Below are 26,378 nucleotides of genomic sequence, written 5' to 3'. Positions count from 1 at the left end.
GTCTAGCAACATCTGGAGGGTACCACAGGGGCTACTCCTGGTTTACCCTGACTGGTAGCTGCTCTGCAGGGTTTCAACTGGGACATTCACAGCCCTAAGGCCTGAAGACACCAGGGATTGAACCTGGGATCTTCTGCATTCAAAGCAGATGCTCTATCACTATGTGTCCCTTCCCCTTGAATTGCCCTTTCCTAACAGTAGTCCTCAGAAACGCACCACCACTTACCAGGCAAAGTTTTGCTTTTTGTCAGCAATAGATTTTATGAATTGTTTGTTTATGGAATACAGCAGTAGCCACAACAAGGGAGGCAGGCACAGATCTCCATGTCTGTGCCTGATCCAGCTGGACAGCTCTTTCTACTCACAGAGCCAATTAACACCAGCTGCCCTGGGGGAAAGATCCTGGTGACCTTTTATGTGTTAATTCTTCTTTGTTATTTATATATATATATATCACTTTTAAGCCACCTTAGAAGGATTTGTGTCCCAAGAGGTGGGATACAGATAATTGTAATAATAATAAATGATAACAGGATAATTTTGCAAAGCTGAAAAAAGCAGTGAGCACCAAGGCTGTCTTGCATGAATTAGTACCAAATGGTCTGCCTAATTCTATGGTGAAATGTTTGAGCAACCAAGCTCATACCACTAGCACAGCCTTTCCCAACCAGTGTGCCTCCAGATGTTGTTGGACTACAGCTCCCATCAGCCTCAGCCAGCATTGCCAATGGTCAGGAAAGATGGGAATTGTGGTCCAACATCATCTGGAGGCACACTGGTTGGGAAAGGCTGCACTAGCAAGTGGAGAAAGTTCAGTCAATGTCCTGAAATGTTTAGCCTTCTCAGGCAAAAACTGTTAAGAAATTTCTCACAATCCTCATAACAATACTGGAGAAGATTGAGAACTGAGCTGCAAAAGGTAGGCATAATATCTCACCAATTACTTACTATTAACTTTAACTTTTATGTACATGCAGAGAGAGAAGAGAGGAAGTAAAATGCTAGAAAAAGTGGTGAAGAGACTGAAAGCTCTGGGAAAGGGGATTCTACTGACTCGAGACAAAGCAAACATGTAAGAGTTAGCAGGCAATAGCAACAAGCTTTAAGAAGAGCGAACATCAATTCTAGAGAATCCCATGTACAATGGCTCCAGTGCTGGGAGGCAGCCCAGGCCCAGGAAAAGGGCTTGTGGCTCACTGCTACAGCACCTGCTTTGCATGTAGGCCCCAGGTTTAATTCCCAACATCTCCAGGCAGGGCTAGGAATGGCTAGTCTGAAACCCTGAGAAGCTGTTGCCATTTAGTGTGGAGAACACTGAGCTAAACGGGCCAATGCTCTGACCCTGTTTAAGGCAGCCTCCTATGTTCCATCTACTTGGGCATTATTAGCTTTAGCTAATCTTGTACAATGTGAACCACACAAGTTGAAAACAGCATACCTCTCCTATACTGTAGCCTGATAGATGTTTTGATAGATGCACCCCCTCACACACTGCCAAAACAGGTTTATAAAATCCCCGATGAGCCACCATATATGGGTGGTGCGATCGTTTGGTGCAGTGGGTTACAAGTTGTGCTGGGCTGATGTAACCTTTGCTGAAAAGATGCAGTTTAAATGTGATGTGGAGCTACAAGCTATGATGAAAATTAACGCACTTGCTATCAAGGATATATTTATGATGGGGCTAACATTGGCCCCTTGAATCCAATCTGAAATGATGAGAAGATGCAAGAAGTGACTTATAGTGCAATGCTATACCTGTCTGTTCAGCAGTACATCCCATTCAGTTTGACAGAGCTTGCTCCAGGTAAGTGGGTATAGGACTGCTGTCCTAGAGGGTTTCTTATGTATCTTACAGCCCATTTAAATATGGTCACTCAGAGTTCAATGGGATGTACTCACAAATGCGCAGAGGACTGCAACTTTCAGACAATCACAGGACCAAGGAGTCTACTGGAGACCCTTATACACAGGGCATAGTTAACCTACCAACATTTGTCTGGAGGAAATAAAGCTCTGACTTTTTGAAGTCAATGATGATATATATGATATGGACTGCCTTCAAGTCGATTCCGACTTATGGGCGACCCTATTAATAGGGTTTTCATGGTAAGCGGTATTCAGAGGGGGTTTACCATTGCCTCCCTCTGAGGCTAAGAGGCAGTGACTGGCCCCAGGTCACCCAGTGAGCTTCATGGCTGTGTGGGGATTCGAACCCTGGTCTCCCAGGTCGTAGTCCAACACCTTAACCACTACACCACACTGGCTCTCTTGAAGTCAATAGGAAATGATAACTCCATGCAAGGCAAATGATGGCATTGCACTTCATCTGGGAGATCTAATTTTGTTAAGACAGAGGTATACGGGGAATGGATCTCTCCACTAAGATAAATAATTAGGGCTTATGAGACTTTGGGGGAAAATCAGTCACAGTAGTTATACGTTCTAGGTACCTGTATGTACCAAGTTTGGCATTTGGGGTCCACAGAATTTTCCAAGAGGTAGAGTAGTCAATATTTGAATTAAATGCAGACTGACACTTTGGAGTAAAAAAGCAGAGAAGAGATTTAAATACTTACAAAATATTTTATTTGGTTATAAAAATGCATTCAAAAGACACTTAGTAGCATTGGAAGTGTCAGAGGCAGCCCTGATAGAAGCAGCAGGGATATAATTTGTTGTGTAAGACGCACTACATTTAAACAAAGTATCATGGCCCTTGACCTTTGGAATACAGTATAAGATTAGACCAAGAGAGACATCAATGCAAGTATAAATCAGATCATTAATATTTGTTTATGAAATTTTGCTTCCCGAGGTAGTGATGTTACATAACCATTCTTGCCTTCTTGATAAACAATGTTACTGTATTTTTTGATACATTTAACAATGTCAGAAATGGATACCAACAATGATGCACTGAGTGAATCTGATTATTGGGGAAAGACCATCTACAGCCTTTGTTTTGAACATGGATATGTAAGGAAGCAGGAGATCTGCTGAAGGCATTTAGTGGGGACATGCAAGGAAACAGGAACACCCTTTTCTTTGATGTGTTAGTGGTTAGCATGGTATTCTGGCACAACTTATCATATTTTAATAGAAAAAGTTACACCCTTCACTATCAGGCTCTTTGTGCCTTGAACACTGCAACAACCACTGGTTAATAGTGCTGCTACTTACCACCCTTATAGAACTAAGTAAGTTATAACTGCCTCATTACACTATTATTCCAGTCATGCAGCGACTTTGGCTCTTAAAGCAAAATAAACAAAATGAAGATCACTCACTCCCTTAACTCAAGGGCATACAACTACACCTAGCCACTCAAAATTGAGCCAAAGAAACCTGATACCTGAAGACAAGTCTATGGCCAAAAGCTACTCTGACAATTCAGTAATTAACTATGTACTCCAGAACAGGGACTGTTAGCAGCCAAAGGAATGTGCTGAACATATGTTGCTAGAGCAGCTGGAATCATGGTGGTTTTATTTATGGGGCTGTTTGTCCTGTCCTAGATTCATGTTTCTACACTTGCATAGGATTATTTCATGTGCAGATGATCTATCATAAAATGCTAAAAAGCCTCAATATGCCCATATTTGCAATGCATGAGGGAATACTTAAACTGATTTTGACCCTAATGTGATCCAATACAGTAACTGGATTATCAAGATTTACTTTTATTTCTATTTGTCCTCAATGATTTTGTAAATTTTTGCTTGTATGACATCTTTTCTTATTCTTGCTACAGGATGATAGAGGAGTGGATGGGGGCTGTTCTGTTTTGCTCTGGCCTGTCTACATTGTTTGATGGGTTTATGGAACCTAAGAAGTGTGTGGAATTATTTCCTCTTTTTATGTAGTTGGAATGGCGCCATATTATTTGTTATTATGAGAAATTCAATAAAAATTATTTACCAAAAAAATGCTAAAAAGCACTCCTGAGCTCTGATTAAAGAAACATAGGATAGGACCTGGAACATTTTGCCTTTGAGGGCATCAGCGTGCCACAGAAAGTGTGTGCTGATATGGACTAATCTAGCTCCAGGGAGGACCTGAGCTCCATGGATGATTTTAAACTTTCTAGCTTGAGGGGAAAAAATCCTTCATTCAGAATGCAAAGTGAATGCATCTTTTTCCTCTTGGCCACTGAGTGGACATGGGAGGTCCATGCACATCAATCTTACCTCAAGCTTTGCTTCTTCCATGCCAAATAGAACTTTTGGTTGAACAGGACCAATAATGAAAAAGATCTGCTGTGTGAGGCTTCTGAATAAAAATAATATGCAGAAAAAAGAGACTGACAGTGGGGCTCTTCTGGAATTGAAAGCACATTCAGGGAGCTACATACATTTGCAAGGGAGTGAAAAGGAGTAAGGTTTTTCCAAAGTATCACCATTACATAGCCCAACAGAGGAATAACTTAGCGTCAGTTAGCATTACCCTCCACATAGCTATTTTAACTTTAGAATAATTGTTTTGTGCCAGCGGAGACTGACAGTACCAAATATGATTTGAAGTCAGAGCTCCAAAGCTGCAAAGCCAGATGGATTAAGAAAATCCAAAATATGCCAGAAAACTCACTGCATGGAACAATTTTTTGCCAGGATAAATTTATGGGAGATTTCATTAGTTTGCAGTAACTCAGGATTGTGTCCAGCATTGTCCATGCATAAGTGGAACAGATTTCTGCTTATGAACAGGACTTCACCTTCATCTCCTTCCCCAACCCTTCACACACCCTCAAAATCTGCTTCAGAAGACTCACCAAAGCAGATTCTGGGGGTTGTATGGGCACAGGAGAGGAAGACGAAGTTCACTCATACAACATTGGATTCCACCCTCAGTATTCTCTTGAGAACAAACACCACAATAGGGACAGCTAACCTTCCAAGACTAGGCTGCTTATATTTTAATAGTGATGCAGATGAAGGTTGTTGCTTGTTTAGGTACAGCTTTTCAATTATACAACTTTTAAAGGGTACACTTGGGAGCACAGGACAGCATTTCAGCATTGATTGATGAGCCATGCAGACTCTGACATCCACCATGCATTTCTGATGACTATACTAGATATTGGCTTACTTCTGGTACATTTCAAGCTCTTTGCCTGTTCACAATATGCTCCAAGCAGGCTCTGGTGGTATGACCCCAGTTCAAATAGGCCAAACCGATGAATTTAGCTTTAGACTTTTTAAAAAATGTTAATGATAAATTTTGTAGATAGTTTTTAGTACAGGATTATTCTTCACCTAAGTAACTGGCAAATAACTTTCAGAACAAAACAATTATCATCTTAGATTCTGAATGGAATAGAATTCGATTTGATAAAAAATTCTAAGATCTAGTTTAGCCTGATGGAAAAACCTTCAAGAGCTTGACATCATCCACTGGACGATCTTGTGCATTAGTTTCCACCATGCCCACTCTGTTGACTATCCCAATTCCTTGGCAAACACGTCCAAAGATAGTGTGCTTCCCGTCAAGCCATTGGGTTGGTGCCAATGTGATAAAGAATTGACTGCCATTGGTATCAGGACCTGCATTTGCCATAGCAAGGATTCCTGCACCTAGAGAAGCAAAAGTTATATTATCTTTAGGCTCCCAAGCTAATTTTATCTAAAATACAGACAAAGCAAATGCTAAATTCTTGGGTTTTTTTAATGCTACTTCAGCCCTTAGAAGTTATTAGGATTCTCTCTGACAAGGGTGGCTAGTCTGTGCTCCTCCAGATGATGGAGCACTATAACTCCCATCACGCCTGATCATTGGTGTTATTGGCTGGGAATGATGGGAGTTAGGGCTAGCAACAATGAGAGGGTCACAGGTTAACCACTTCTGCCCTTTTACTGACTAAAAAACCAAGCAACTCTTATGGCTCCTGAGCACAACATATAACTTTGCACAAACAGATTTCTATTTGCACGACAATGGAACTCCTCTATGGTGACTGCAAGACTGCTCGTGGACCCCAGCTGGCTCAAATATTCACACCAAATAACCACTTCCCAACCACCATCATATACACAAATTCCCACCTATTCATGCTTTTCAGAAAAGTTGTTTGGATGAAGTCCTCATATCCTAACTAAGGCTTCTAGGAAATATATATATAAGATATATGAACTGCATGTGCAAGCACAGTTCTTACAGCAGCGATATGGGAACAGAATGTAAGATATATTCAGTGATGATGACAATTTAAAGTCTTTTCTGCTCCTGTATGGAGAATACTACCAACCAATAACTAAATGGAAAAATAAAATTTACATGCAAAGAGGACAATGACACATAATTGATTTTATACAAAGTGCATGCGGCTAACAAATTTAGAAGCCAGTTTTTACTGTCTGAAAATCCAAGTAACTCTTATGGCTCCTGTGGGAGATATCTAACATTGTGCAAGTAGACTTTAACTTGCATGGCAAAACCTCCCTGTCCTCTTCTTCCCCGGAAGACCCCTGCACTGTCCCAATCCTCCAGAGCAGGTTTTGGGATTGTATGAAAGTGGGCCACAGGAAAGAGAGGAAATCCATCCTGCCAACCGCCATGACTGTTCTGCTGGCAGACAGACACCACTGGATTTCACCCTGAAGTTTTGGAACTGAAAACAACTTTCCATCCATAACTCTGGAAACTCTCATCTGCAAGTGGTGAAACACTGAGTATGAAGAATTAAAAGCCCCCACTAAAATGTCACCTACCTGTAAACTTCAGTTCTGGATGGAGTTCATCTTCAAATTGCTTGCCATAAATGGATGCTCCTCCTCTTCCTGCCATATAACAGCACTGAATAAATCAACTTGCAAAACCACAACTGAGACAGAGGTATATTGACTGTACCCTGTTAGTCTGCAGTACTAGGCCATCAAGATTTATTTATGAACTGCTTTTATTTTACTGGTAAGAGAGACAATGCCAACTATTAATGAATATCAATATAATACTTTTGGGAAAGAGAGAGTAGTCATCTGTTAAGTCAGCAATCTTCATGTCAACTTACAACAGAGAGCAATTTAGTCTCAGAAAGTGTGATAAATGGTTCTCTCTTTGTGCAGGAGTGATAGCACATAACTTGAAAGCGCTATGCAGGATCTTTTTGGGTTGGTTTTTTTTTTGCAAGACCTACTATCTTAACATCACTTTTACTATTGACATTAGTTTGCATCACTAACCCAGTATCTAAAGCACTTATCCTGAACGTGTTCTTACCAGTTCCTGTCGGATCACCTCCCTGGATCATGAAGTCCTTGATTATCCTATGAAACTTGGTGCCATTGTAATAACCTCGTCTCGCCAGTTCAGCAAAATTCTTACAAGTTTTGGGTGCATGCTTCCAGTATAGCTCCATAACAATGAGGCCCATACTGCAAAACACAGGCAGCGGAGGATTCCAAACACATTTGTTACATCACATTAAGTTGGTGATAGCAAGATGAAAAAACACAACAGTATGGTGCCTTCACGTTATACAATCTTTATCAATTTCATTAGGTTTCCTTTTCTAATAGAGATGCAATACAGTTTTCAGCTTCACAAAGAAGGCTGGGTGTTCTTCAGATTTATTACCCACTTGCCCAAATAAAACTCTGCAAATTCGTATGCTTTTTTCTCAGTCTACAAAATGGAAACCATTATAAAAAATAAACAGATACTTAAAGTTGCACCTAACCAGACTACTTTTCGAGCCCAACCCATACATAGAAACAGACTTCTTATTCACAATAGATGTACAAATCCCATCATCCCTGATCTTTCCTGACACATTCCAAATTACTCTCCGTTTAAATTCAGATACTTTCATCTTAAAACTTATTTGCAAATGATGATGATGATGATGATTTTATTAAGTAAGGTTATTGAGAGCCAACTCTGTGAGCAGGATTCCTTATTACAGACATCCATATCCTGCTCTGCAAATAGATTCCCAGGATGTTTTGCAATACTATATTAAACACTTTTTAAAAATTAGAAATTTAAAGAACACAACAGACAAAAACAGCAGGATCCAAATTTTAAGAAAAGCAACTTTAAAACTTCATGGAGATAAATGGCTTAGATTAAAAGGCTGCAGGGGAGGTCTTTGTATAGCACTGAAATGACATCAACGAAGACACCAGATAAGTCTCTTTGGGAAAAACATCTACAATTCAGGTGCCACTACTCGTACCCACCAAGCTCACCCTAGATGACACAGAAACCACACTCTACTTGATGTGGTAGAACCTCTGATGAAGATCTTAGCACAAACAGATGGCGATGTGCAAAGACCAGGCAATCCTTCAGATACCATGAAGGATTTTAAAGTCAGAAACCTGCACTCTGAATCAGTTCCAGAAACAGTGCAGTTGGCAAAGCAGCAATGTAACATGCTCATAACACCTGGTCCTGGTAGCAATCTTGCAGCCATATTCTGAACTACCATCAGCTCTGAAATCATCTTCAAAAGAAGCCCCAAATGTAATGCATTACAGTAGTCTAATCTGGAAGTTACCAGAGGATGGATGACTCAAATCATCCCTTCCTTACAAGCATCCATCTTTAGCAGTACATGTAGTACATATTGTGAGTAGAATTATTATCCTGCCTCCTACTCCACCCCAGTTCTTGTGCATTTCACAACAATTTTCATCACTGAATCTTCACAACTGGAATAGCTGCAGATGTTGAACTTCTGCTTATCATAAAGATATTAAAGGCACAGGAGCATTGCCATAAAAAGATTATTCTTTACAGGAGGAATAGGGAAGCTGTACCCTCCAGACATTAGATTCCAACTCCCATCTCTTTAGCAGTGATCAGGGATGATGGGATTTGTACATATATTGTGAATAAGAAGTATAACAATAGGACTGATTTCCTATTTCTGTACATACAAGAACTGTCTGATAACAACCCAGGTTTGTCTCCATCCTTAGGTGAAACATACAGGTTCACTGACAGATTGAAAACAGGAATCAAGAGCATTTTGGTAGTCCTTATATTAGCAGAGATGAAAATTAATTCTAGTTGGCTTGGTAGACAATGTCAATAGTATGCAAGCTGGCTTTGGGAATGCAAATGCCAGATCTTTGGAGCACAGCTTACAAGGAAGCTGCCTGAAATCGAGTCAGACCATTGGTCTATCTAACTCAGAACCTTCCAGACTGACTGGCCCTCCAGGGTTTTCCCTCCAGCCCTACCTGACGATGCTACTTTACTACTGAGCTACAACCCTTCCTTCACTTACGTAGTCTCCATGGAAACAGTGGGCGGCTGCCAAGTATCGGGAGGAACCGCAGCCATACTTCACCCACGCCGGGCGCACCTTCCCAAAGGGGGTCCCAAATTCCATTGCACTTCCGGTGCAACTGCATACTTCGTCCTCTCACGTGGAACACTAAGGAAGGGGCGTGGCTGATAGGATCCCGCAAGCCTCGGGCCAATCAGCATACAGGAATTAAGAATGCTATTGTGACGTAAGGCGGGAGGGGAAATTCGAATTTGTTTATGCTTCTCCTCTCGCCGCTTGTAAAAGCATAGAAGCTTTGTGGTGAGAGCGTGCGGGGGGAAAATGCAATGCAGGCGGGAGTGGGTTGCATGTCGCATGGTGGTTAGGCTTACGCATGAATGGGGTTGAAAGTGCTAGAGCTGAATTTCCCTGGGGCTGGCTGGGGGACTGTGTAGGTCAAGGGACCCGAAGTTGACGTGTGTGACTGTGTAGGACAATGAATGAGGATTCGCCGTTTGGGATTCTTGCCTATAGCCTCAGCTATTAACTCACGCATCAAGAGCTACGCCTTTTTAAACGGCCCAGTGTAAAAGCATGTTTACTCAGAAGCGAGTTAGGCCTGCAATCCTATGCACGCTCATCTGAGAAATAAACGCAGTGGGACTTACTTCGAGATAACATTTATTTGACTCTTTTATCTATCGCCTTTTATTACAACAATGGCAAGGCGGTTCATGATATAAGACAATCCGAGAAAATATATGTATATTTAATAAAGCAATTAATAAAACCGGGTATTAAAATATGAGGGGCTTGTAAATCCTTCGGCAAATAAATAACGTTTTTAGTAATCGGCGAAATGTCAGCATGCGTAGGATTGCGTGGCACATTTCCATTAAGTGTGCCATGGATGAAGCAAGCTGTGTGCTTTGGGTAAGGCGGGAGAGAAGATAAACAAAGATCTTGCTCTCTCTCAGAAGTGTCAGCCGGTGTTTAAAAGACTTTATTGCAATTTCGTTGTGGCAGTGGGCAAGAGAAGCCCCAGAGATTCAGCTACCTGCCCTAGCCTAGGCGGGTGGTGAAAACGAGAAAGCAGAGCATAGAAGGGTCTTGACTGTATTCTAGCCTGGGATAAACTTTACTAGGTACCTGCGGGTGCTGGTCAGTCTGAATCCTCGCTTCTACTTCAGGCTTGCCCATAATGGGGCTGCATTGTGAAAGCATCAAAGAAGACTGAGAGTGAGCAAGTGTTGCTGGTCTTCCCCCCGCCCTCCTCCGTTAACGATGGGAGGTGCTTTGCAAACTTAACCCAGCCTGCAAAAAGGATCTTACGTTATAGCAAGCCATGCTGGAGTGAACAATCGATGACTACTCTCCCGTTGAAAATAGAACAACCATTGGGTATTCAGATGGAGGAGAGGGATACATCCAATGTCTGGGTATCTGGGTGGTGGCTACTTTGCTAAATGGCAGTATTACAATTATAGAATGTTTGCTATCAATGCAGCAAAATTACCATCGAGCAAATGCCAAGATTTGAACTCTGAAGATTTACCATGGCAATCTGCAGTGATAAGTTTAAAAAGAGATAATAGGACCTGAGATTCATTGATATAACTAACAAAAGGTAAATTTCATGAAAGCATTCTAGTCAAAGGAACTATTTTCAAACGCAAACAATTATTATTGTTGCAGTGCTATCAGTGTAGATGGTACCTTACAGAATTTCATAAGCAAAAAAAAAAAAAGAATGAGAGATGGGTAGCACTGAAAGTGTAAAAGAATTAATTAAAAACGTATGGCATAATGACTTGTTTTTGCTGCTAGATGGGCTAGCATAGCTACCCTTCTGAAAGTTGCTTCCTAGTAGATTACTGTACAAAATAGAAAATGAGAAGAGATTGCAGAGATTAAACATCTATATAATTCTACAGCCCTACTAATTTTAAAAAGTACTAAATTATGTTTGCAGTAGGAGTGACTGCAAAATGGCATGTTCGTCTTTTCCTGGTTATAGTTGTTAAAACTGTCTGCAATAATTAGTTCCCCATAAACTTGTTAAGCCAAATCCAACCCAAAACTCACCTAGGAGCGCGTCCAGACTGCCACTTTTTGGGGGTGGGTTTCAATCAAATACCAGCCAATTCAGATTGCGCAATCATAACTGATTTGGTGCTCTTCTGCAACAAACCTGCTTCCCCCCAAATCAGACATTTTTGGGATAAGGCAAGTGCAGTGGAAAGTGTAGGATAACAGTTGCTTGATGCAACATCATATAACCTTCCTGCAAACAAATCATAATGAATGCTCAATAAATAGTCAACATCATTTAATCTCCATGCAAAATTTGTCCAAATAAATAAGGATGAATGTTCAATAAACAAGTCATATGGGAGTAACCTAGCTAGTAATATTAAGATGTACCATTCTGAAATATTTGCAAAAAATATGTTTGGATAAGAATATGGAATCTCTTTTTCACTTAAGAAAACCTTCAGGATGTGTACAAAAAGGCAGGGAATAATAGTTAGGTACAGCGGGGCTTAACATGGATACAAACTGTTGCATACATTATTGATATTTTAAATTAAAAGAATTAACAAAAATTGGCCCTAAGAGAAATGCATCACATAGCCTGATTATCAGTTGCTTTTGAATATTTTTCATTGGGGTTTGCATAAATGTTAACTTTTTATATAGCAAAGTTTAAATCACTGCTGATCTAACCAGTAAGGTAAACTACTTATTGAATGTATAAGAATTATCTTGCTGGGTTAGACAAAATATGATCTGATCCAACTTTTTATTTCCAATAGTGGCCAGCCAGACTTTCCTGGGCAACTCAAAAACAAGTATCATGGAGTTACCTCTTTATTCTCAGCATCTGATAAGTGGAGGTATACTACCTCTGAATTGGGTGTGGTATTCCACTTCAAGATTGTTGATTGTTAAGCCTGTCCATGATTCATCAAGATATGTTAGTGGCCTTCACCTTATCTTGTGGCCAGAAATTCCGTAAGTTAATGATGTGTTGTGCAAATAGCTTCAGTTTGTCTTTCCCGAACTTACTGCCTATCCATTTCATATGAACGCTGCCTTATACTGAATCATTACTGTCTATTGTGTCTAGGGGTGCCTTCCTGTAAGCTATGGCCCCTTCCCGCATCAGTAAATTAAGCTTAGTTCGAGTGTTCTGGGAGTGAATCATCTCTCCAGGCTGGTCCTAACTTTATTGGGGGAAATGTTTCAATCCTGAGATCATTTTAGTTCACCCTTTCCTGGAACTTCTCCAACTGTAGCATAGTTTGTTTGTTTAGATATGGCAGTCAAACTGCACACCATAGAGTGCCTACTTTAGTTCGCTTTGTAGGAATTCTGTGATTGTATAGCATATTCCCCTTTACATATAGGCTATATTTAACTGCTTTTCTTTATTATTATTTTGTAGTTTGCTTATATGGTTCCTGAAGAACATGGAGCTGCCAAACGAAGGTGAGCACTTGAATATCCATAGTGCTGTCTGACTTGGTTCACATGTAATGTTCAGCCAAACCATGGCTTAGTCTGAATGAGCAAACAGGCAGGTTCCTGGAGCAGAAATCACAACCGCTACGCTCCTCCCCTAGTCCTCCTGCCACTATGCTACCTTGGTCCAAGCTATGGTTTGACTTAACATTACTTTCAAATCCGGGCTCATGATCTGTCTCCAGTCAAACCATGAGTTATAACTAAGGTTTGTTCTTGGTTTACCACTCATGGTTTGTCTGGGGGAGACAAACCATAAACTTGGGTTTGGATGTAACACAAAACCAGACTATGGCTTAGCCCTGGGTAGCACTGCCCCAGTGGGATAGGGGAAACAGCAGAGCAGCCATGATTTTTGTCCTGGGAACCTGCATGTTTGTTCATTTGTGCTAAGCCATGGTTTGACTTAGCATTTATGTGCAGGCCTGTGTCAGTATGTTTGAGTGTGTGTTTGTTTTGGTAAACAAATGTGTGAGGTAGAACTACATTGGTTTTGATTTCTAACTAGGTCCAAGGCAACTCAACTCTCAATTTTGTTATCATCACTCCTTTTTTTTTAATGCCTTGTTATGCTCAGAGATGTGAACCAAAATGTTTTGAGAAAGTAGAGATACTTTTTTGATGCCATGCAATATTTTGAACATAGCTTGCTGCCAGATCCTGGCCAGATTTACCTAAGCCAATTGATTTCGGTTACCTTGGGGGTATATAATTCTGCATGGGATCAGGCTGTTAGTTTTATAAGGTCAGGTTCCCTTAGCATTAGTAGAGAGTCAGTGTACTAACAGCAGCAGGATCAAGAGTAAACATGGTTTTAATTACCTGTTCTGCAACAGATTCCCCATACAATTTTGGACATAGCATCTTCAATTCCCAAGGATTTTAACAGTTAGTCAGTCTCAGTTCTACTGCAAAAGGACTTACCTTTTATTGGAAGTAGTCCTACCTGTACAGTGGGGATGATTGTGGTGCCCTTTCTGCATGGAAACTAGTAATGTGGGCAAGTAGATTCTAGATAGCACTGTACATAGTAAAGGGTAGGTGAACACTTGTAATAATAATGATTTATTATTTTCCTCCAGATATAAAATTTATTACTGATGAGACACTGGATTTTGGCCTGCCTTTTCCTTTTGATGGGTAAGGTTGATGGATCTGATCCCTAGTAATGTAAATCAACACTTTAGCGAGGTGGTGTGTGCTAGATCACAGTAGCCTTCCCTCCCCCCACCCCCCAAAAATCTGTAAATAGCAAAGATATGGATTCATTGAACAGAATCTATCAGAATCTGTAAGGTTTTTAAATTGCAACATTTGCTTTCAGTGTATCTGTATCATTGCTACATAAAAAGATAACAATGGATCAATCTACTCATCAGAAAGACCTGCAGCATTCCTTTTGCAGAGTGATACAGGAATGAAATGAAGCAGCACATCTTCAAGCATGGGACACATAGAAACAAATTTTGTGATTATGAGGTCCAAATATTATGTATATCATCCCTTTGCTATAGTGGTGCTCTGGCTTTGTAACTCTCTCCCTCTGGAGGTGTGGATGGCTGCAACATTACTAAGCTTCGATGCCTGGTTAAAACATACCTGTTCCCTCAGGCTTTTAGAGATATTTATATCATTCTGGTATTTGCTGGTATCTGAAGTCTTAGTCTGTTTGATCTGCTGGTGCTGCTGATCTGTAATTGTTTTATACTGGATTTTAGTTTTTTAGAATTGTGTGGGTTGACCTCTTGGCATTATGTTTTTAGATTCTGTGTTAGAAACCACTCTGTGATTACTTTGAAATGAAGGGCAGTCTATACTTTTTGTTAATTAATAAAGGGGTCAGTCTAAACACCTGGCCAACAGCAGTGGGGCTTGATGGAGCGGCTTAGTCCCCACCACTTCCAAAGTCCCATTGCTCACATAAGCCTGGACAGAAGGATGGGAGGCACGGAATAATATTCGTTTGCTGTGCCAGCTGTCAGGCTGGTTCAGCAAAGAGACCCAGATTGGCCCCGTTGCCATCACATGTTGGCAGGAGGGTTGGCACAGGATCCAGCAGATCCTGTGTCAGCTCAGTCCTCCCCCTGAATCTCCCTGTTTCAGGGGTTTCTGCTTCCAGTGGGGATGTCACCAGTGGTAGTTTCCATCCATCATTTGGGTGGGCAGACTGGGGTGCTCCTTGCTGGTGGGACTACCCGCCAATGTCGAGTTCCCTGAGCAGCAGAGGCTGGTGGAGCTGGGCAGAGCTGAGTGGAGGGACACCTCCACCACATTCAAACCCCCTCTAGCATTGCAGGCTGCCAGCTTGGATTGCTGCATTAATAAAATTTCTAATTTGAATTAAAAATTGAAGACTAGTAGTTTGAAACTCTATTGTTCACAAGCTTTATTCAGATTTTATCCAAATGATATTTTGAATTCAGTTATGGTATGGGAACCTTCTCTCATGGCATTTCTTCTTGCATCCTATAATGATAATAATAAAATTGTATTTGTTAGTTGTTATATGTTCCCTTGAGCAACATTGCTGCGTCTTTTCCTGGTTCTTGACTTTCTTGCTGCAGACAAGATGAGGAGGTCTCTGTCACTTGCCCCACTGAGCCAAATGAAAGGTGTGCAGCACAAACATCTTACTTGAACATCTTGCTGGGAGAGACTGAAGGGAGGACCAGAGAGCAAGCCTTCCAGTGGAGCTCTCTGAGTCCTGAGAAGCTGGAGGAGGTCATGAAGGAAGCCAATAAGTTGGCTGAACAGCTGGAGAGATGTAGACTGCTGGAGAAGGAGAATGCCAGCTCTGAGATGAGGCTCAAGACAGTTCCAGAATATGAGCCTTTGCCACCAATTGGATTCTTGAATGCAGACAGGGAGGGCTCCAGCAACCCTAGACGAAGAACGTTCAATGTGAACAACAGCCCTCTGAAAGCACTGCTGCCAACAGTGGGACCCGAAAGCTGCTCAGCTCTAGGTTCCCCCAAAGCTCCCTTTACGGAGAAGGGAAGACCTTCCTGTGTTGCAGACCTACCTGTTCCCAAGAAACTCCAAAATAAGTCTAACACCTGCTGTGCTGACAACCGGCTTTCTAAGAAATCCAGACCAGATCAGTCACTCAAGGCACTGACACCAACAAAATCTCCTGGTACTAAGAAGGTAGAGTAGCAAGAGTGGAACCTACGTAAATTGCATTTGGAGCACAAAGTTTGTGCTCAGGAAATCTCTGGCTTTGATCCCGATTCTCTTCCTGAGCTTGCATGTATAAATTACTCTTAGCTGTGACTCAAGCTGCAAGCTTGTGCCCACTCATCTTGGAGTAATCCCCACTGAGTTACTTCTTATGTTTAGACCTGCAGGATTTCACTGTCAGATTCTCTAGTTGGAAATGCCCTATGAATTATGGTGTTTACACCAGCATATGATGATCTTCTACTAAAACTGATCTCGCTATGGAGGCTGAAGGTCTTGTATCAAATCTTCCAACCCACATTCTGATTTCCCCCCCTCTTTTGGACTAGATGAATATAGACATTTTCTTCTGAGTAATTTCCCAGGGCTGGGAAATGGGGGGAAGGGCCTGTGGGTCAGAGGCTTTGAATGCAGAATGTCCCAGGTTTAATCCTTAACATTTCCAGGTAGGGTTGGGAATGCCCTGTCTGAAACCCTGGAGAGCCACTGCCAGTCAGTGTAGACAACACTGGGTTAGATGGACACAATGGTATAATGTAGTATAAGGCAGTTCCCTTTATTCCATACCTTTCCACTATATTTAAAGGTTCTTGGGGTTTTTTTTAAAGGGGGAAGGAGCTATGTAATTAGGTGCATGCATGTATTGCCATTTTCATTGCATCCATCAAACATATGCATGGTAGGGAGGGCACACATGTGTATGCTCTTCCAAAGTATGCATATTCTTGGTTGGTGTATTTGTCAACCCACTGATTGTTCATATGAGCACGACTGGAGACTGAGGATACTTTAAGGCAGCCTTCACCAACCTGATGCCCTGCAGCTGTTTTGTACTACAACTGTCATCAGTAACCAGTTGGTGAAGGTTTCTTTAGAGAGAACTTTCTCCCATATGGACTCTCTTGTGAATTAAGTAATCTGAAGAGATGCTGCTTGGCTATCTGTGGGCATTTAATTTTTTTAGACTGCTTAAACTTTTATTCAATCAAACCTTTTTCTTGTTCTAATAGATCTGCTTACCTATTGTTTTGGTTTTGTCTCATGACTGTTGATTGGCTGTATAATATTTTTTATCAATGTCCTTTGACGGTATAGCATTTTAATTGGCTATAACCTGCTTTGATGGCCTTCTAGTTGAAAAACAGCCTGCAAATATGAACGTAGCGCCTTCTTTAACCCATCCTAGGGTGCTTCCGAGTTAGTGACAATTTCCTGTTTTTAAGAGTTCTAAGTTGCTCTTTTCAGATGTCTGTAGCTCCTTTCCAGGGTGTTTCTTCTGTCTTTTGTCAGACAAATAGTAGGAGCAGCAGGACAGATAGACCATCTCCACCCACCCTTCCCAGGATCATGCAAAAGCAGCAGCCTTTGCTGGGTTTGAGGTCTTCCCTTCAAACCAACAGGAGGGGACCTTTAAGGAAAGCAGAGAGAGCTTCTGTCAAGGACCATTCTGCTAAAGACTCACAGGTATTTCTGATGGTGGTAGCCAAGGAAGAGAACACACAGTAGTAGGGATAGAGTTGGGTATGTATTTCAGTGCATGAACATTCAGGACAGACAAAAGAAAGTACTTCACACAGTGCATAGGTAAACTATGGAATTTACTCCTGCAAGAGGTAGTGATGGCCACCAGTTTAGATGGCTTTAAAAGAGGATTAGCCTAACCACCACAATGGCTAAGTTCTACCACCAGTATCAGAGGCAGTATGTCACTGAGTACCAGTTGGTGGGATTCAAAGGTGGAAAGAGTGTTGTCGTGCAGGCTTCTCATAGGCATCTGGTTGGCCACTGTGACAGCAGGATGGACTAGTTGAATCATTGGCCTGATCCACTATGGCTCTTCTTTATGTTCTTTAAGATTGTGAATTGTGCAAAAGTAAGGTATGTTCTGTAGATCAACTTCTACAGGAGTACCTAGCACTATTTACCTTTGTTGTGTGAATGTAGACTGAGGTCACATCCACATATTCATCAGGCTGGGCTGTTGCTAGGAGGAAGGGCGGGATATAAATCAAATAATAATAAATATTTAAAGCGCTCTTGTGTGAAGGGTCCTCTAACCATTCTCAGCACCCTTAATAACTACAGTTTCCAGGATACTTTGGAGGAAGCCTTGACTGTTAAAAATGGTATAAGGGCACTTCAAATGTATGGAGTGGATGTGACCCAAGCGTGTGAACAATTTGAAAGTAGATCTCCTACTTCTGCTTGTGTAACTTGTGCAATTCACTTTGTCCACATAAATGCGACAACTATAGTGGGGCCTGGTATATTCCCCATACCAGGGGAAGCCATTCCCTAGAGGTGGCTGCCTTTTTGCATTCTCCCTGCTTGATGGGAAACGTTCAGAAACCTCCAAAGCAGTGGTTAGTTTTGATCTTCTTTTTGAAATTTTGTTGCTGTAGTTGGCCCTTCAGGATTCAGCAACAGAAAGTGGCTAACAAGTAAAGCCAGGGGAATATGAGGAAGGAAACCAAAATGCTAGAAAAACAAGAGTTTATTTGTAATCCAAGCCCCTTCAGGATTCAGCCAGCAAAGGTACAATGCCAGTGGCAAATACAAAAGGGAGGCTGGACCCCAGGCTGGATCCATTGAAGAGAAGTCCTATGAAGAAGTCCTCTGCTGCTCCAGAAAAGGTGGTGACTGTCCAAAAGGCAAATGCAAGTAAGTTATAGTAGATGGGGCATTATTTGGATTTAGTTGTGTTCTCCATCTGCCTCCCATGAAAGATAAATGCATGCTATGATGCCACCAAAGCGCAGAACTTGACATAAGAATTCCCTTGCTGATGCAGACTAAAGTTGCAATTCTATACATGCTTACCTGGCAGTAAGTCCCATTGAACTCAGCAGGACTTATTTCTAGGATTGTGCTGTAAAAGTCAGTTCTAGCCCAGACATTCCCTATTGTTTACCAGGTGCTTAGTAATTAAACAATTAAATGTTTCATTTTTGGCTAGCCTGATGAATGTCAGGAGTGGTTGTGGTGGCAAGGACTACTCCACATCCACTTCTTTAATCCTTTTTTCAAAAAAGCCAACTAAGCAAATGCCTTCAGATCTTGCGGCAACGAATTACATCCGTTATGTGCTGCATGTAGAACGTTTTGTGTTCTTTATCTGTCACATACTATAATTTCATGAGCTTTCCCGCCTCATTTCTAGTGTTTTGCGAATCATTTCTCACTTTATTCTCTCCATGCTCATGATCTTATAACACCTTTTCTCTTCTTGAGTGTGTGTGTGCATCCCATCTAAAATAAAACAAAAAACCCTCCACCCATGTATTCCTTTCTTTGTAGGAGATTCTCCTCTTTCTGTCTTTTCTCCATTGCTATACTCTTTTGTGAGGGGAAGACCAAACCTGTAAAGACTATTTAAAATGTCTCTATAACATTCAATAGTATTTTGTTGTCATTTTATTTTTAGAACTATTCCTAATAATACTAGCTAGAGATGTTTAACATTTTTCATGGTTGCTGATATTTTTCAATGGGCTTTCTGCTATACCTTCAAATATCTTTTTTTCCTCAGGTGGTTGCAGTTAATTTAGGTCACTATATATGACATTTTTATTTATTTATTATTATTTACATCCTGCCCTTCCTCCCAGCAGGAGCCCAGGGCGGAAACAGAAACACTAAAAACACTTTGAAACATCATAAAAAGACCTTAAAATAGATTAAAACAAAATGTTAAAAACATTTTTAAAAAAAGCTTTAATTTTGGTTTTGTGTTTGCATGAAGATATGCATCAGTATGTGTTAAATTGCCCCTGCAATTCTGTTGTGCAGGTATCCAGATTTAGAGATATCCTTTGGGGGCTTTTCACCATCTGCTTGGATATTTACTATCTTGAATAAGTTAGTGTCATTTTACATCAGGGATGGTGAACTTGTGATCCTCCAGATGTTGCTGGACTACAACTCTCATCATTCCTCACAATTGGCCATACTGGCTTTAGATGATGAGAGTTGGGAATCCAACATCATCTGGAAGGCCGCTCCTATTCTGCATGCTTTGCTACCCCCACCATTCAACTCTGAGCCCACTTAAGGATCGCCACTAGGACTGATGCTATTTAACTTACCTGTAAATGTGTGAATTGGTCCCAGTGCAGATCCTTAGAGGGGGCTCACAGCTTACTTGCTTGCTTCCATTGTGAAAATTGTCCAGCTTTTGTTTCTTGCTTTTAAAAATGTCAAGCTGTGCCATGAGAAGACCTTTATTTCTTATTCCATGACCGTTAAGTTTCCCTTACTGTGGGAGACTTAATCAAAAGATTTTTGAAAATGCATGCATACGACATCTGTTGGATACTCCTGTCCCTATGTTTGTTTACACCCTAGAAGCCTGGTGAGGATTTGTCATTAAATAAAAAATGACTTTGTTGTCATCAAGCTGCTTTCTTTTTTTCTCTGCAGATCAGGCTAAATGTATGGGAAGGAATGGGCCACAACTGCAAGCCAGCTGTAAGCCTCACAGCAGCTTTTGTGAGACTCGAACCAGAAGCACTGCCACGTCTGTGCTTGCAAGCCACCTCCCAGGGCCAAACTCTATTCCAAAAGCAACCAGTCGCATTGCCATTTTAGGCAGACATGCGGTCACAGAAAGGCCCAGCCAGCTCAAATCGCTGGGTTTGGGAGTGTCTGGTGGGAAAGGATTTGCTATGCCAGGCCCTGCTGGACAGAAAGGTAAGAGAAAGTGAGGGATGATGAAGGAAGCTAGTAGGAACATAGAAACCTGCCTTATACTGAGTGAGACCATTAGTCCACCTAGCTCAGTACTGTCTACACTGGCTGGCAGCAGCTCTCCAGGGTTCCAGTTAGGAGTCTTTCCCAGCTACCTGGAGATGCCAGGGATTGAACCTGGGACTTTATACATGCAAGGCTGAAGCTCTACCACTCAGCTACATCCCTTCTCTAGGGTTCTCTCCTATCCTAGGGAGTGAGTTCTGTTGAACTCTGTGGGACTTACTCTCAAGTAGACATGCTTAGACTGTAAGAATTTCCAGGCTGAAACACCATGCTTTCTAGCAGTTATAGAGGAACCCCAGGATGGTTATATTGAGCCCTTTTCCCCTACTTTTGGCATTCTTGGTGATTATTTATTTATTTATTTATTAGATTTATATCCTGCCCTTACTCCCAGCAGGAGCCCAGGGTGGCAAACAGAAGCACTAAAAACACTTTAAAACATCATAAAAACAGACTTTAAAATATATTAAAACAAAACAACCATTAAAAACATATTAAAACAAAAACATATTTCAAAACTTTTTAAAACATTTTTTTTAAAAAAAAAATGTATTTAAAAAACCTATTTTTGAGAATAGGAACTGTGTTTAGGTGTTATGCAGAACTCTGGTTGAAATATCCTGGTGACTTTACTTTCTTTTGAGGCACTTTCCCAATTTGGCTGCATTTTCAGAACCATTGGATGTAGGATATAGGGAGCAATTATTCTGTTCTGCTTGGCAGGATTCATGCTTCTGATGGCTGGCAAGCAGAACGTTATTTTACGCAGTAGTGAATAAATTACCAGGATCAAGAGTTTGGAAAGCAAGATATGAGTAACAGTGAGGGCACGAGGCATATTCAACATAGGGAAATAAACTGAGCAAGGAAATTGCTCTTCCAAGGTATAGTTTTCAATTATTTAAAAGGCTTGCTAAAGGGACTGGAAACTTATTCTCCCTGACCACTGACAGTGATGCAAGAGGGAATTGACTTACACTTTAGAACAGCCTTTCCCAACTAGTGGGCCACCAGATGTTGTTGGACCACAACTCCCATCAGCCTCAGCCAGCATTGCCAATGGTCAGGAAAGATGGGAGTTGCGGTCCAACATCTGGTGGCCCACTAGTTGGGAAACACTGCTTTAGAAACTAATTCAGAAAGTTGCAGAGTTCCTAATGCTTGCTTTTTTAAAAGTTAGATGGTCTTTTCAGGAATGGTTAACTCGAGGGATGGAGAACCTGTGGCCCTTTAAATGTTCCTGGATTACAGCTGCCATCATCCCTGACCGTTGGCCATGCTGTCTGGGGCTGATTGAGTCCCACAACATCTGGAGGGCCACAGGTTCCCCATCCCTAGTTTGCTCTCAGTTGAACTTTGTGCTTTTCTGGTAGGCAGATACAAACTAGATTGCTTAGTTGTGATTCAAGAAGCATGATCAGCTTTGAACTTATCACATTCTAGGAGTTCGTATAATGGATGGCCATTTCTAGGCACTATAAGAGCAAGCTTTTCTTTAAGCAGCCAACAGATGTACTAGACTCTGTACATGTTAATTGGGTTGCATTTCTACAATACCTTACTACCCTGCAGGTTTTTTGAAAATAAACCCAAGCACATTATTTTCTGAACTTGTTGCAAGCTGGGCTGCAGGATGTCTCTGAAAGAAGCATTTTTTCATCCTGCCATGCTCTAAACTAGGGTGGCTAACCATGTGGGAGCTGAGGGCCACACTGATTCAGTCAACCCTTTCAAGGGCCACATATCAAAGTGAACCTCGCCAAAGTGTAAAAGTGGCTGTGACCACATGAACAATTTTGCTTTTAAAGGACAAGTTTTAAAGGCCCTTGCTTAGGACAGGTGAGTCACAAAAACCTTTTGAAGTTACAGTATACAGCACAGGACCTATGGGATTAGTCAGTAAAATATGCTTTAGATTTTTTATATGGAAAAATTCAGAGGAGGGGCACAAAAAACCTTTTGGCATCATGGTATTGCATTGGGAGACACATAGAAACGGTATTTTTAAAAACTTTAAAAAATAACAAGTGGGGGGGCTTTGCTCTAAACTCATGTATATATCAGATAGATACACACAGAGACGTTAAATATTAGACAGGCACCATCTCTGTTGTCTTTTCAGTGCCTACTGAAGACCTTCCTCTTCCAACAAACCTTTTAACTAGAGATCTTTCCTACATTGCATCTGTAATCAAATTGTTTACAGATGTTTTTATTGTTTTATCAATTGTTGTTTGCCGCCCTGGGCTCCCTTGGGAGAAATCACAGGATATAAATAAATAAAGCAATTAACCAGACTGGCATTCCCCAACCTGGTGTCTTCCAGATGTTTTGGACTGCATTTCCTATCTTTCCCAGGCAGTATTGCCTCTGGTCAGAGATTATGGGAGCTGTAGTCTAAACATCTGGAGGGAAGTAGGTTGGAGGAAGGCTGAGCTAGGCTGCTGAATTCAAGGATTTCTGCTCATTTCCCAGCTAAGTCTCCTTGGCCTTTTCTGGCAAGTCACAAATGTGCAGCTGATTCTTTTAGGGACATAGGAGAACAGTGGTCCATGTAGCTCAGTATTGTCTACACCTGGGATGGGTTTCAAACTGGAGTCTTTTCTAGTGCTACCTATAGATGGAGATTGAACCTGGGAACTTCTGCATGCAAAGCAGATGCTCTACTACTAAACTGTGCCCTTTTTCAAAACATCGCAACAGTTGTGGACACCTTTTTCTCCCCTTTCCTAAAGCTTCTGCATTTCAGCAGACAGTCCCCTCTGACACTTCCCAGCACAGCAGACTGCAGCTGCCAAAGAAAGTAACCTCTGGCAATTCAAGGTAAGGCCTTCACTCCTGTGATTTGACGTTGCAAAGGTGGCATGCGGTGGGCATAGTGTAGCAGCTTGGTCAAATCTTTTGTATTTATGAAAGAGGGTTTACTTTCCATCCTTGGCACACAGTAGGTAAATATGGAAACTGGTGAGAATTTTATGTGCATCCTCTTCTGTTAGCAAAGGGGTCACTAATGTGGCACCTGTGGGTGCACATGTGTCCACAGAGGCTTCACAGCCCCCACTCCCAAAGGCTTGAAGGAAGCATTTTATTGTAGCCAGTAGAATAGGTTGTGGTGCCCATGACAGTTTTTTGTGTTTGCCAATGTGCTCAAGGGGCCCAAAATGGTTGGTGACCTGTGTTAGCAAATCTGCTAGATATCTATCCTACTTTTCTTCAATCCAGTAAGACTGCCGGCCAGCCTCCCAGATCCATTAGCCTGGCAAAGATGCTGCTTTTCATTAGTAAATGTAAGAGTTGGTTCTTCTTTGGACATCTGGCTGTAGGCTGGCCATGTCCTATGTGGAAGGACATGTATTGACCAACTGATCAGTATTGACCAATACTGATTGGCTCTGTGAAAAATGAAGAATTTGGGCCTAGGTGCAGAATTCAGCATCTTGACAACCACCTTTATTTTTTAAAGCAAGTTTCTAGCTTCTATCCCTAAAAACACACACCTCCTCCCAAAAAACATTTCACTATTATCGCTTGTTCCAAAGTGTGAGATACGGTGGATGTTTGTCTTTGTGTGGGTGTATGTAACATGTATATAATAAAATATAATTAAATGTCAAGAGTGTACTGCTTTCAAGCATTTATGAGAATGTTCTAATGGCCAGCCCTTTCTTTCCTCCAAGGTAAAGCCAGACATCACTAAAATCCTTGGGGAGAGAATAGGAGCCTCGGATAATCCCAGACATCTTCCATATGAGGATAAAGTTGGACCACCTGCTTTAGCCTTGGTTTCCATCAGAGGAAACTTTGTTACCGCTTCATGCAGGAAAACGGTTAAAGGTTGCTTACCAGCAGGGCTCCTGCCATGGATCTCCTTCCTCATTACCAAAGCCTGGGTTCATGTTTTGTTTTTGTATGTTTCGGTCTTGCAACAAACAGATCTGGGGGTGGATGGGCTGTAGCCACTGAACATTTCTTGCCCTTGCCCTATCACTATGGTCCTGAGTGCTTTTGATTTATAGACCAAACTTCATGGTGATGAAGCTGCAGCCTGTGAGGCTTGGCCAAGGCTTTGCTGACGGAGAGAACTGCAACTCATGCCACACCAGTTGCTCCGGTTCCTAATATCTTATTAGATCAAAGCAGCCTTATTGAGAGTCAATACAGTATTCTCTATCAATAGTATGATAGAGCATACCAGATTACAGAACTGTGTAGAACTATTACTGGACAACATAAATGTTTAACATTTTGCCTGTTACTTTTAAAAAACAGGCAATGAATTTCACTAGTTATGTGTAAAGAGAAATTTTTGATTGTTTATCTTTTTGTTTTCCTTAGTCATTATTATGTCAAAGGAGAGGCAGCTCTTATTTCAAACCACTTATGATTACATATTTGTACTCTCTTTCCCTTTATCATCTTAGTCCTAGCGGATTCTGTGTTGTCAAAATTACTATGTGCTAACTGCACTTTGGCTCTCAGCCAGCTTTTAGTATTTGCAATCAATGGCAAAATCTGAAATGTGAGGGTAAAGGAGGTTGCTATTCTTTTCATTGTCTTCTTTTTCCTGGTAGGGCTTTATACTGTTAACAATTTGTATGACAAGCAGACATTAAATCAGGACAGGAGAAAGGTTTACTAATTAATTTGCTGCCTGTTGATAAAGTCAAAGAAGTTCTGCTAACAAAAACAGGCCCTCTATAATTACATGGGATTGTATCCAACATTAGTGTTACTCAGAATAGACCCACTGAAATTAATGGCCATGACTAACATAGGTCCATTCATTTCAGTGGATCTACATTGAGCAGAACTTAAGACACACCCCTTAGTCATTTATTGCACCTCCTAGGACCATCTCATGCTCTAAATTATTTTTAATACCTTTGTGACTGGTTGTATCTTTTAAAAAAAAGTTGGTTAAAAAAACAGTACATCATACTGAAGATACGGCTAGTCACTCACTTTATAACTTGTACCACCTTGGCTCAGAGGAAGACTAAAGACTGGACAAGAAAAAAAATGCCCTTAAATTAGAGATGGGGAATGTGTAGCTCTCCAGATGTTGGACTACAACTCGCATAATCACTGGCCTGGGCTGATGCCAAACAATATCTGGAGGGCTACATTTTAGCCACCCCTGCATTAGAAGCTCAGCTATGAATAGATATCTGCCAGTCTGCCTTCCATCTACTTAAGATTTGGATAAAACTAGCCAGGGGAGGATATGTCCTGCCTTAAGTTTTAACTCTTTCTCCTGCAATGTGTAAGTTCTAAGAGGAGGTGGCATTTGCCTTTGGCAGTGTTTGTGTTACAATAGATTTGTGAGTGAAGGAGGTTAAAAGTATTCCCTGGTCTATAAATGGGAAAAGTTATGTAAGTTTTAGTATTAAACTTTTTGGGATGCCATGCAACTTACAAGGGTATATAAGTTGACAAGGCTTATCCATATGGTTCTGAGCATCTGCTGAAGGCAAGCGCTAATATATCTGAAATATGTGAAAATTAATCTTTAAGCTAATGAATTTCAAGACAGGAATAAAAGATGAGTGATTCTGTCACAGGCTACCCATCTACGAGTAGGGAAGTTCATCAGCCTTTGTTCCTTGTGTGAGACTGAAGGAGTGCTCTCTGTGAAAAAATGTTACATTATTTCTACCACTCTTGAATAAAACATCATGTACTGTACTTATTATTTTGTTAAAATATC

The 26,378-nt window shown here is 41.2% G+C and overlaps 2 protein-coding genes across 12 annotated transcripts; one reads left to right on the top strand and one right to left on the bottom strand.

The window, feature by feature from the left end:
- Positions 1-2,572: 2,572 nt before the first annotated feature.
- PPIL1 (peptidylprolyl isomerase like 1) lies at positions 2,573-10,473 on the bottom strand. Of its 2 annotated transcripts, none has more exons than XM_061632531.1 (4): positions 10,364-10,473; positions 7,216-7,370; positions 6,708-6,776; positions 2,573-5,573 (listed from the first exon to the last, which is right to left on the bottom strand). In XM_061632531.1, the coding sequence occupies exons 2-4, from the start codon at positions 7,367-7,369 to the stop codon at positions 5,353-5,355; spliced, it is 444 nt and encodes a 147-aa protein (XP_061488515.1). In that variant the 5' UTR covers position 7,370; positions 10,364-10,473; the 3' UTR covers positions 2,573-5,352. The 2 variants fall into 2 exon arrangements, with proteins under 2 accessions (XP_061488515.1, XP_061488514.1); XM_061632530.1 differs by lacking the exon at positions 10,364-10,473 and adding an exon at positions 9,233-9,362.
- Positions 9,441-26,378, top strand: PSRC1 (proline and serine rich coiled-coil 1). Of its 10 annotated transcripts, none has more exons than XM_061632521.1 (11): positions 9,441-9,535; positions 10,722-10,841; positions 12,031-12,229; positions 12,663-12,706; positions 13,822-13,879; positions 15,304-15,886; positions 17,210-17,383; positions 18,430-18,580; positions 20,339-20,608; positions 23,407-23,494; positions 24,349-26,378. In XM_061632521.1, the coding sequence occupies exons 3-11, from the start codon at positions 12,072-12,074 to the stop codon at positions 24,350-24,352; spliced, it is 1,530 nt and encodes a 509-aa protein (XP_061488505.1). In that variant the 5' UTR covers positions 9,441-9,535; positions 10,722-10,841; positions 12,031-12,071; the 3' UTR covers positions 24,353-26,378. The 10 variants fall into 10 exon arrangements, with proteins under 10 accessions (XP_061488505.1, XP_061488510.1, XP_061488513.1 ...); XM_061632522.1 differs by lacking the exon at positions 9,441-9,535 and adding an exon at positions 10,446-10,615; XM_061632523.1 differs by lacking the exon at positions 10,722-10,841 and having other exon boundaries at positions 9,456-9,535.

This window comes from Rhineura floridana, chromosome 6, assembly GCF_030035675.1.
Source record: "Rhineura floridana isolate rRhiFlo1 chromosome 6, rRhiFlo1.hap2, whole genome shotgun sequence".
In the NCBI taxonomy this organism is placed as follows: Eukaryota; Metazoa; Chordata; class Lepidosauria; order Squamata; family Rhineuridae; genus Rhineura; species Rhineura floridana.
Note: the sequence above shows the minus strand (reverse complement) of the source record. Positions and strands in the feature narration are given on the sequence as shown.

Coding starts and splice junctions, on each gene's coding strand:
- PPIL1 (XM_061632530.1), bottom strand. CDS start 9,288: ATGGCTGCGGTTCCTCCCGATACTTGGCAGCCGCCCACTGTTTCCATG. Junction 7,371..9,232: donor ACTGTTTCCATGGAGACTAC/GTAAGTGAAGGA, acceptor TGTGTTTTGCAG/TATGGGCCTCATTGTTATGG. Junction 6,777..7,215: donor AGGTGATCCGACAGGAACTG/GTAAGAACACGT, acceptor GTTATATGGCAG/GAAGAGGAGGAGCATCCATT.
- PSRC1 (XM_061632521.1), top strand. CDS start 12,072: ATGGAGTTACCTCTTTATTCTCAGCATCTGATAAGTGGAGGTATACTA. Junction 17,384..18,429: donor ATTCTGCTAAAGACTCACAG/GTATTTCTGATG, acceptor TTGTAATCCAAG/CCCCTTCAGGATTCAGCCAG. Junction 18,581..20,338: donor TGTCCAAAAGGCAAATGCAA/GTAAGTTATAGT, acceptor TTTTCTCTGCAG/ATCAGGCTAAATGTATGGGA.